This window comes from Channa argus, chromosome 3, assembly GCF_033026475.1.
Source record: "Channa argus isolate prfri chromosome 3, Channa argus male v1.0, whole genome shotgun sequence".
NCBI classification, from domain to species: domain Eukaryota; kingdom Metazoa; phylum Chordata; class Actinopteri; order Anabantiformes; family Channidae; genus Channa; species Channa argus.
In genome coordinates, this window is record NC_090199.1 from 19,565,073 (window position 1) to 19,576,176 (window position 11,104).

General features: G+C 39.0%; 1 protein-coding gene across 1 annotated transcript in view; it reads left to right on the forward strand.

The window, feature by feature from the left end:
* Window positions 1–11,073, forward strand: part of LOC137123629 (cytoplasmic phosphatidylinositol transfer protein 1-like) — a 61,233-nt gene extending 50,160 nt beyond the window's left edge. The window contains exons 6-9 of the mRNA XM_067497659.1: window positions 3,238–3,333; window positions 4,874–5,029; window positions 5,284–5,347; window positions 7,344–11,073. Of these exons, the coding sequence (XP_067353760.1) occupies window positions 3,238–3,333; window positions 4,874–5,029; window positions 5,284–5,347; window positions 7,344–7,702 (675 nt within the window). The 3' untranslated portion in view covers window positions 7,703–11,073. The remainder of the gene's footprint in view (window positions 1–3,237; window positions 3,334–4,873; window positions 5,030–5,283; window positions 5,348–7,343) is intronic.
* The last annotated feature ends 31 nt before the right edge of the window (window positions 11,074–11,104 follow it).

The following is an 11,104-nucleotide window of genomic DNA, read 5'->3' on the forward strand; positions in this document are numbered from 1 at the left end:
AGCTGTCATGTTTCCCTATGTGCCGATTCCAATAGAATTTTATTCATCTGTCCAATCTGCGTATTAAAGTCAGAACAACTGAAGTAGGGAGGAACTATAGACACTGCAAGGAAAGAATGTAGAGATTAAGGGTGAGAGGAAGAAGGAGAGGAAAGAAGGGATGGTGTGACTGAGAGAAAAAATGGATATATGGACAGGAAGGAGCTGGTATATGAGTGGACATCATCCACGTCTTCCATCATTGGTGTGGTCAAAGCACATGACGAGCAGAACTATACATTACTGTCTAAAGACACACACACACACACACACATTCTTTCTAAGGAACTAAACAACAGTCTGGTTGAGAAGACATGTTTCGTTTTGTTTTTTTCCCTGTACTTCAACCAGTTCAACTCTAATACCATTTGGCTGGTAAGATGTATTTTTTGGGAAACAACCGCATTGCTTCACCGGTGTTACATAAACTCTGCTTGTCTGCAGCTGTGCGATTTTCTAAAAACAAACTTAATTTTGGAGAGCTTCTAAAGTCTGTCATGGCCAAGCCTACATAGGTGGATCTTCCAGTGTGAGCATGTTCTGACATTCACTGCAATGTAAACATGTTCTCCATTACACTGGAAATACTAGAATTTCCTGCCAAGGATCAATATATTACAACCTCCAGAATAGGAAATTATTTAAAACTAAAAAACAATGACATTCCTGAAAATATTCTCATTATAGTCAGTTCAGACATCTCCTATGCATGTGATGAATGTGATTTGCCTGTTCTGTGCATGTTTTCCCTTTTGAGATGTCCAATCCATTTTTATTTATTCAGTGATTGCTATCAGCCTTCAGAGACCCTGGCTGCAGAGCAGTTTGGGGCAAAGGCCTGTGTTTCAGCAGCACAAAGCCAAATTCTTTGCTCTGAAATTGCCATACACTGTTCTGTCTACCTGTGTTTTACACTTGTTGGGTTTTAAAAACTGACGGGATGAGGTCTACATGCAAATGTTGGTATAGACAACAAAATAAATGCACAGCATTTAAAGTAGCATTTTTGGAGAAAGAACACAGTGTTAAGTATACAGCCTTTCAGAGTGCTTTGACTAAAGTGGCAGTAATCCTGTGACATATTTTCATGCTGGGAGAATCAGAAACAAAGCTGCAGTTAGTGTGAATTTCAATGTATGAGCTTTTTTGGGTGTGTGTGTGTGGTCTTGTGATTGGGGCATTTTCAGAATGACACTGAATGGCCTTAAGAGATGCTACAAGTTACAATAACATGAATTATGTTTAACAGTTTAGCAGTGGTGAAAACTGGTTTCAATCATGGGTTGCCAGTGTGTTGTCTTCTCTTTGTCTGACTTCTTGTCGTTTTTTTCCTTCCCATTTTTCTCTTTATTATTTTATTCTTATTATGCTCCCTTTGTAACCACATTCTGTTTCTTGCTCTTATTGTCTTGGTACAATATGGTGTCACATCTCAAAAATCCACTGAGCAGCTGATTTCTTACCACTTAAAGACATGTTAAAGGACTTACATGTAATTCAGCTTCACTTTAAAATTATTCAATTAACAGAATACCAAGGATCCTTTCAAATTTATAGCTTTACATTTTGCCTTGCAGATTTTTTTCCTTTTTACCTCAAAATTCAAAAACCCATGTTTCTTCTCATTTTCTGTCTTTCCTCCATGTTATTCCCTCAACCATTTACTTCTCTCTCAGTGTCTGCATGTATTTCCACTGTTTCGTCCTCATTTCCTCTCTTCTCCTCTCTTTCCACATGTTTCCTCTTAAACACTGACTTGCTCATGCCTTCCACTCCACCTCCCCATCTATTTTCAATTGTTTTTCCTCACCCATTTCTCTTCTCATCCTCCTGTGCCTCTCTGTTGCTCTCTTCATTGCAGTCTTCATTGTCGTTGCTTAATGCTTATTGTACAAGCAGTGCTCATGCACACTGTAAAAGTACAGATGGAAAAGGAAGAGAAAAGGGGGGTGGCAGGAAGACATATATGTACCCGTACAAACAGAATCTACAGAGAATAGTTCAGCGGCAGAATGATTGGAAGGTGTGTAGTGACTGGTAATGGATAAACCTTTTAAGACATTTTATGTCTTAACAGCCAGAGTCAGAAAGTGAGGCTACAACAGAAAAGAGAATGACACCCTGTAGAGTCACATTATTACCTAAAGTAATTTTAACTGTCAGCCACTGACAAGCCGCTTCTTCCTGCAGTGAAATTAATTTACAAATCAGGAAATGATGAGTTTTGAGGAGAGTAAAGCAAATCATGGTTGTGTCACAGAAACGTGGCCTCACATCTGTCCTACTGGTTAGTACCTAATATGTTAGGGTATACAGAGTATTGTCTATCAAGTCCTTAGATTTCAAACATAAACTCAGTCACATCAAATGTATTACAATTATATGTTTATCACATCGGTTGCACTTGTAATAGAGAAAAAAACATTTTTTCTCAAAACATAAGATAAAACTATGGAGTTGACTGTATATGTTTCTTTTTCTGTAGATTTTTTTTCTCTCATTCTGTGCTTTGAGCAGACTGTCTCTACTTAAATTAAGGATAAATCCCTTCACTGAAGCCTGTAGTCTCTAACATCACTTTCAATTCACGCACCCACAACAGACACGCACGCACACACAAAAATTTTCCCATTGGGTGCTGCATATGGCAGGTACTGTCGTATGCGGAGGTTCATTGTTCGTGGATGTTATTATGAGATAACAAGTGTGTAGCAGTACTTGCAAGTATATACACACAATAAACTGCATATGAATTTATTAATAAGTGAATAAGTAGAAAATATGCTGTAATCTAAAAGCACAAACATTCATACTTGACCTATTGGACTAGGATGTTCTTTCGCCAGCACAAAAACAAATGAATGCAATATTCATGTTTTGTATCAGCTGACTGTCAACATATGACCATAACTGCAAAAAGAACATCTCATTTGAAACAATTTGAAGACATAGTTCTAGATCGCGCCCTACTGGCAGTGTAAGCAATTACAGTATGTGGTTCTTTGTAGATTTTCTGAGTCATGAGGGGACAGAAATATAAGATGCCATGTCAAGCATTAGTAACAGTAAGCATGGCCCCAGATGGTGGAGTAATGTGGAGAAGACCCATTTCTGGTTGCATTTTTACGTGAGAAGGTGCTCTACCTGGCAGGCAGAGGCCTCAGTAAGCATTGACAAAATGTTCTGTTGTGTTTTTAGATCTTTGACACCGAGCTGAAGGACCAGGAGAGGGAAGTGTGCTTTATCGACGTCGCCTACGATGAGATTCCGGAGCGCTACTACAAAGAGTCTGAGGTGAGTTTGTGTGGGTGTATGTGTGTGTTTTTGTGTAAATGCTTGCACCTGTTGGGAGTTAACACTAAACACACTACTACTAGGTGTAAGTAACAACACTGTTGAATGTGGCAAAACAGTAAAACAGGGGGAAGTAGTACGATTTCAAAAGTGCTATTTGGTGGCATCTGGAATTACTTGAGATTCTAGGAGTAAGGAGTCCCAGGTGTTTGACCCCTATGCAGTCATATGTGGGTCATCACACAAGTGTGAATGGTTATTAAACATCCTTTTGAGGCATGTCTGCACTGGATTGTCAATTCTATCGTAAATGTTTAGTGGATGTTGGGCAAGTTTCATTAGGAAGAGGTTCACCCCTGTCTATTACAGTTTTATTGTGGACAGAGAAACAACCTGAAGCACCTGTAGCTATTGAAAACATACCCAGCCTAAAGCAGATGGTGTTTAAGTTCACATTGCATGGTGATGTGGGGCTCGGATCTTTTTGCCCTCAGGTGGCCTTAATTAGTCTTTTTTTTTCAGTGAGGTATAGACACATCCGAATTTTACCAAAATTGTTTATTTTTTATTTTTATTTTTTTTAAATCAAATCCGGGCCACTTTTTTAATGTGGTCCTAGATCAGATTATTATCTGATTGTTGACAATGCCACCTCTCTTAGAACAATCAGATAAGAACTTGTGTGGGTTTTTTTAAGCTTCCCAGCTCTTTGTGCATGTGCGTATTGCCTGTCGTCATCACTCAGTATCGGCACCTCATAGTCTGGTTATAATAAACCCAGAGAATATCAACAACAGATACAGAGATGACTGGAGAAAAGCAGAATTTTAGATTTGCTGGATATTTATGAAGAAGCTTCTGCTCAAACCAAACTGCATGTTCTAAAAAAGCACTTTTTGAGGAAACGGCACAAATGCCACGTGACATTGAGTTACCCGAGCTGAATACATGTCTCGTACAAACGTGAATGTGAGCCGCCTACAAAGCAAGACTGCATTTGGAACAAATTGAGCATTATAGAATTGAGCGTTACATTATAGAATTGAGCGTTAAGGCTATAATGTAAACATAGCCTAAGATTCTCATTTTACTTCAGATTTTAGTTAGCTAAAATATGATGAGTTACTTTTACTTTTAGTCTTATCATCTATTAAATGTGTTATTGAAGCTCCAAATGCCTCCGAAATCTCAATCCCATTTTTCTGGCAGCTGCTTTATATGCTTGTCCCTTCTCTGCCAGCATTCATCTGGAGTCTGAAAACCCTTTCGTACTTTAGAGTCTGTGAAGTGAGAGGCTGGTAATTGTCTTCATAGCTGTTTAATAACAGATTGCCTCAGCTTTAATGAGCCTAGACAGAGATTCTCAAAGGACCAAGGGGGTTCATCTGAATAGTATTTAATACTATCACTCAGCTAGGCGTTTAATTTTAGGCTCTCCCTTAAGTCTATCTCCACTTGGTCACAGAAGCAATAATCCCTTAGGATTTTGGTTTATAATTGTAATATTAAACATGCATGTCTTCATGTCCCCAAACTGCAGGACTTGCGATATTTTAAGTCAGAGAAGACATCACGGGGGATCCTTCAGGAGGGCTGGAGGGACACCCAGGACCCCATCATGTGCTCGTACAAACTGGTCACGGTCAAGTTCGAGGTGTGGGGTCTGCAGACACGAGTGGAGCAGTTTATACACAAGGTCAGAGGTTACATATATACTTTCATAGGGTCAATAGAGAATCTGTTAAAAAAAGGGGCGGTTGCTTTACATCTTTTTTTGTGACGTTCTTCTGAGGTAGCTGATTAAGTTACTGATGCACCTCATTTTAGATTCCTCTTTCAAAATGACCTTACAATGTAAATAATAAAGATTTCGGGTTGGCACAAAATTGCACTAAACAATCAAAGGACAGAAAGAATCAAATTTCTGACCATTATTGTGTTGTGTCACAGGTGGTTCGGGACGTGTTGCTGCTGGGACACAGACAAGCATTTGCCTGGGTGGATGAATGGATTGGTAGGTCTACAAAGCCCCTTCTATGACCCTGCTGTCTACAGACTCAAGCTAATTCACAGCCATAGGATTGTTTCAGTGTTATTAATCACCAGCTAGATAGTGAAGGCACTGTGAGTACATTGCTGCCAAAGTAAAATACATTTTCTTATACACATATGTAACATTAAATATTTATGAAGTCCTAAGTGTTTCTAAAGTTGGGAAGTTCCATTTTAGTTTGTGATCAACTGTTTACATGAAGCCTTTAAAAACCTTTAAAGAGTTATGTTACATAAGTGGCTATTGATTCCTGCGGACTGATTGCTGATAATTGTTTATTTACCAATCATCGTGCATGAAAGATTGCTCCACCTGCATCTGCCCCCCTCCCTTGGTCAGTCTTGCTAATGCTCCTAAAGCATGAATCCTAATCTAACCCACTAATAACAAACCCTGTCCTTTAGTTTCCCAGCATGGTCAGTGTTTGTCTCAAAGAAACAGATTAAAAATTAAACCTTACTGTTAATATTTCATGATAGTGAAATTTAAACTTATCAGTTTATGCAAACAGAGTCAAGAGTAGACACTTGTTGTAAAGGGCTTTATAGCTACAATAGATGTATATAATCAGGAAATGACTAATTATAAAGACGTGTGTGTGTGTGTGTGTGTGTGTGTGTGTGTGTGCACGGTAGGACACACAACTTGACAGCAGCTGCACGAAAAAATATTTAAAGAATATTTGGGAATTTACATCACTGATGTGCTTACTGAAATGTTAAATCCGCCTGTGTCTGTTGCTCTGAGAGTCTGGTTGCACAAGAGGCAACTCTGTTTGAACAGACAAATGGCTGCAACACATTTACTTACTCTCAGCTGTTGAGATTTTTCCATAGCTGTAGTGCACACAGAGAGCCAGTCCATTATCTTTGCCATGAAATGTGCTCCTTTCTTCTCTTCTCCTCTCGTTAACCACTAACCTTTATAACAACTCCTAACAACCTGGATTTGTTTTTAAAATGTAACCTATAGCTTTTCACATGTGGAATAATTTTGCCTGTCAACCCTTGCTGGTGTCACTTCCTTGTGCTTCCAGTGATCCAATCGCTTCTTTTGGTGTAGATTGTTCATGTCTTTCCTCAATCTTGAAAACTTCTTGAATGCAATCTTCCTTTCCTTCCTTCCTCCTATTGTGGGTCGGATGTGTCTGTCTCCTTTAAATTCTCTGGCTCGTAAGAATCTTGCATTGTTACCTTTCAAACCTTAACTAAAAAGAAGCCCCGATCATCCAGCTCTATACTCACCCAATGAATGCACCTTTGCTGCCTAACCCGCTCATCTCTCACCTGGAGTGACACTGTAGAGGAGTTATCAACATTTCAACCCTCATTCCATCCCTCCCCCCTTCTTCCAGATATGACTTTGGATGACGTGCGGGATTATGAGACACAAATGCATGAGAAAACCAACATTAAAGTTTGCCATGAGCAGCAAGAGCAATCCACAACAAATCCGTCTTCACTGGATGACATAGAGATCCATGACAAAGCAAGTGTATGTGTCTTTTTCATTGTTTCTTTACATCATTGCCCCTCCTCTTTCTCATATTTGGACCTTTGGTGCCTCTGGAACTGTCACATTTAGCTGTCCACATACATTCACTCATTGTCTCCCACACTGATTCTACCTTTGTGATAAACATGAACAAAATACAGGTAATTTAAACAGCTGAACTATGATGTCTTATCTATGAAACAAATGCTACCAAACTAACACAGGTTAGTAGAATAACATACCATGTGAGCTGGCAGAAAGCATCGCAGGTTGTTTAAGACTGTATTCTTTAGCATTGTACTGATGATATGTTTTTCTGTTTGTCTGTGTTTCTACTAATGACAGGTCATGGAAAGCTACATTTCCTTACTTTACAGTATATTCTCTGAATTTCAAAGAAGCAAAGGATTTTTCCTGATTTTTCCTTTTATTTACTGTCTTAATTGATCTCTTTCCAATCCAGACATGACAATGGATGAGGTGAGAGAGTTTGAACGCACCATCCAGGAGGCCACCAACCAGAAGATTGGGATGTTCCCCCCCTCGATCTCCATCAGCGAGACTCCTCTCTCATCCTGTGCCCTCACTGGCCCTGCCAGCGCCCCCTCGACCCCCATGTGCACTGATGCACCCGAGTCCCTCTCTGTTCCAAAGGACCGACCCCGCAAAAAGTCAGCGCCAGAAACCCTGACTCTCCCTGACCCCGTTTCAAGCAGCATCCCACAGGGCTCTACCTTAAGTCCACAACCCATTTCAAACCACCTCCAATCAGGCACACCACTGTCCTCTAGCTCTGATCTTTCTGAGATGGATGAGCACTAGGGGGACCTCGGCATGTCTTTTCCAACCCTTTGCTTTACAAATTTTGTCAACACCATTGTCTTAGAAGCCCACTGAGACTAGCCTAACCTCCAAACACCAGTGCCCAAACATTCAAGTTCTCTAGCCATATTTGGTGATTTGCCATAATCCTGGACACACCACAGTCACTCTGAAAGTCTTCTTCAGTGTCATTGGTATCCCCGAGGCAGCTGTAGGCTCAGCCACCCTAATGTGACTGACTTCCTCTTCCTGTGAGTCTAGCCAGCCTCATGTTGTGTCTATTAGGACATCCACCCATGATGTCTAATCAAAAATAAGAGCATTTGTAATTATTTTTGCTGAGCAGCAGTTCCTTATGTTATATAAATAAATTATTCTGATTGTTTCCTTACTTATGATTTCTTCAATCAGAGGAGCTGATTGCTTTCAAGCTATCGAACTATGAATTAGTTGCCTTAGCACCACACACCCAGTGGTGTCTATTAGTTTTTACAGTGTCCACAAATCCATGACAAACATTGTCCTTTTCCAGCCTGTAATATGGTTGTAAGTAGGAGGTTAGAAGTGAAATCAGTGACACAAAGTAAAGTAGCATAGTAGACCTAACTTGACTAATACACACCAGAAAGACACTCAAAAAAGTACCATCTAGCAACTTTGTCCAGAGCCATTCAAAAAGGACTGCGGATCAGATTGCATCCTTCCTTTTCATTCCAAACAACCAATTATACAACAGATGCAAGATGTATACAATCGCAGAGTTTACGCCTCAGGTTTCCCCAACTTCACCTGGCTCACACTCCAAAGGCAGGGATATTGCTGTACATTTCTGTCCCTTATTGCCAATAAGCCACATTTTTATACCTCCACAGGTATTACAATACAGCAACTATTGTATGTACTATACCAGTCTACTTAAACCTTGGAATGTTTACACGAGAAACCTTAGAGCATTTGCATATTTCCAGTTTAGGTTAGGTTGTTACATGTGCCCTTGAGGTTTTAGCATGACTATTAAATGATTCTAAAATCAGAAGTTTGTAACTGCATACATTTATTCAATTTAGGTGAGAGTTTACTACAAGGAAAATAATTGCCTGAAATTAATGCTGGACAGCCTGTGACATCCAATTTGATTAAATAACTTTAATGTCATATGTAGGAACAAGGCCATATTGGGGAGTTTTTAAGCAGTGACTGATATTTGTGGACAGTGGAGGGAATGAAAACTCAAAGCCTGATTTGAGGAGACTGGCACGTGCATCAAGCTGACTTGAGTATGTGCTTTGTTAGCTGCACAGAGCTTGCAGAATTGGTTTTACTTTGCCAGTGCTGGTCGGAGATACTAAGCCTGTGGTCTGAGGAGAGTTGAAACAGGATCATCTTTTGCAGTGACCCACACTTTTTTTTTTTTATGGGCTTGCAGTGATAATTTCCAGTATTTTCATGTATAACCCTAGAAGAGAAAGAAATACATGAAGACTGAAAGTTATACTTCGATGGAACCCCTCTATTTCCAAAAGGGTGACTTACTTAAAGAAAGGGTTTGCTATATGCTGCATGGAATGTTAACATATATACAAATTATGTGAAGTATATATGTATATATTGTAAATCAATTGATATATTTGATTTATACTTGGTGATGCAACTGTATGAAATAAGTGAATGCTAACTTTGGAAGCTCTGTACTAATTTCATCTGAGGAAAACCAGATTTTGAGAGAAACGTAAGCATGTCTAGAGAACCTACTGTAGGCCTAAAACCTCTTTCTACTCAGTGCCTCTCTGCATGTAACAGCTGTATTTACACCCACCAAAATCTCTTATATTTAAGCATTAGAAGCATATGATTTTATTGCATTACTTTTGCTGTTTTTATTGCCAATGTTGCATTAGACCGAGCATAAACCTGGGCTACAGCCCTACAGCTAAGGTACAACATAATCAGTCAGTGTAAAACATTTTAAAGTAACAGGGCTAACTTGTTATTTTTAGGGAATTGTTAAATTTCTGTTCCCCTATTCATTACAAATTCCTTTAATTTTACAGTGCAAATGCATTTCACACTTTTCAGTCATTGACGAAATGTGTCCATTATAGTTTCTTTGGGTTTGCTGGACTACAGCATAGTGACTTTGAAGAGAGCAGGTCAAAAAGAGAATCCTCAGTGGTCTTACCATAAAATATTGTTAATAGTATGTACAGTTTCTCACAGCTTTTGTTAAAAAAAAACTGTAGCTATTTATCTGTAACTTTAGTTTTGTCTTTGCTTTTTGAGCATAGAAAAGAGATGTATCACACACACACACACACACACACACACACACACACACACACACACACACACACACACACACCAGTCACTGGCCCTCTTTAATGCTCTACATAATTAGACCTCTGGTATTTACCATTTCTCTTGTCAGGGACACAGAGCTCCAAGAAGATGTTTGATCTATGGGCTCTCAAAAATAATGCAAAACACCCAATCATGTAACCTTGAGCTCTGTTTAAAAGAGTAATATTAGGTATTGTAAATACTGTATAGTAGGATTCTTACATTGAATCTGTTCCAAGTTGCATTGCTGACATCCCGGCTAGACAGTGGATATAATTTAGTGTTCATGACATCTTCACAGACATGATTTCAAGGTTTATAGGTTTATTTTAATCCAGGAGTAGTCTTGTCTATCTATGAATTGTTATCTGTTGAGGATAGTGAATTCATTTAAGTTTATTCAATTAAGTTTTAAGATTTCTCATTGTAGTGGTGCACTTTCAACTCTCCAGTTGCTTTTGGTAACTCTGCTGGGCAACATTATTTCAACAAGTTCTAAGACAAAACAAAGCTTTTCTTTTTAGTGGGTGGCTGCTTTGATGTTTACTTGCCATGGTAATTGATTGGTGATAGACTTCTGTATTTTTCCCTTTTTTTTCTAGTAAACTTCTGTACTTTGATTTTGTGGTTGCTGTATTGTTTGAAGATCAGTTTGTCATACATTTGAATTAAAGGACCAAGCTCTTTCCCTCTTCTCCTTCTGATGCAGTTTGCATTTGGCCAGGCTGTTGTGCTGTCTCACCAAGCAGGATCACTGAGTTAGCTGGAACGCTGCACTGACAAACTAGGAGCTCAGTGTACTTTTTATCTGTCCGGTCAGATGTGGTTTTAGATTATCCGGTTTTCTTTGTTAATCCTGCTTTCTGAAACAGACCCCAAGTGCCATTCTTGTTCGATTGCTGGAAGTTGCTCTTAGTTCTTCCACTTTAACTATTATGTTATATTTTTACTGCCCTTCAAGGTTCATTTGGTTCTTTGTTGTAGTTATTGTTTTACCTTTTATTTGAAATAGACAAATAAACTTTACTAGCTTATTGCAGCTGTGTTATTAATTGGTTTCACACA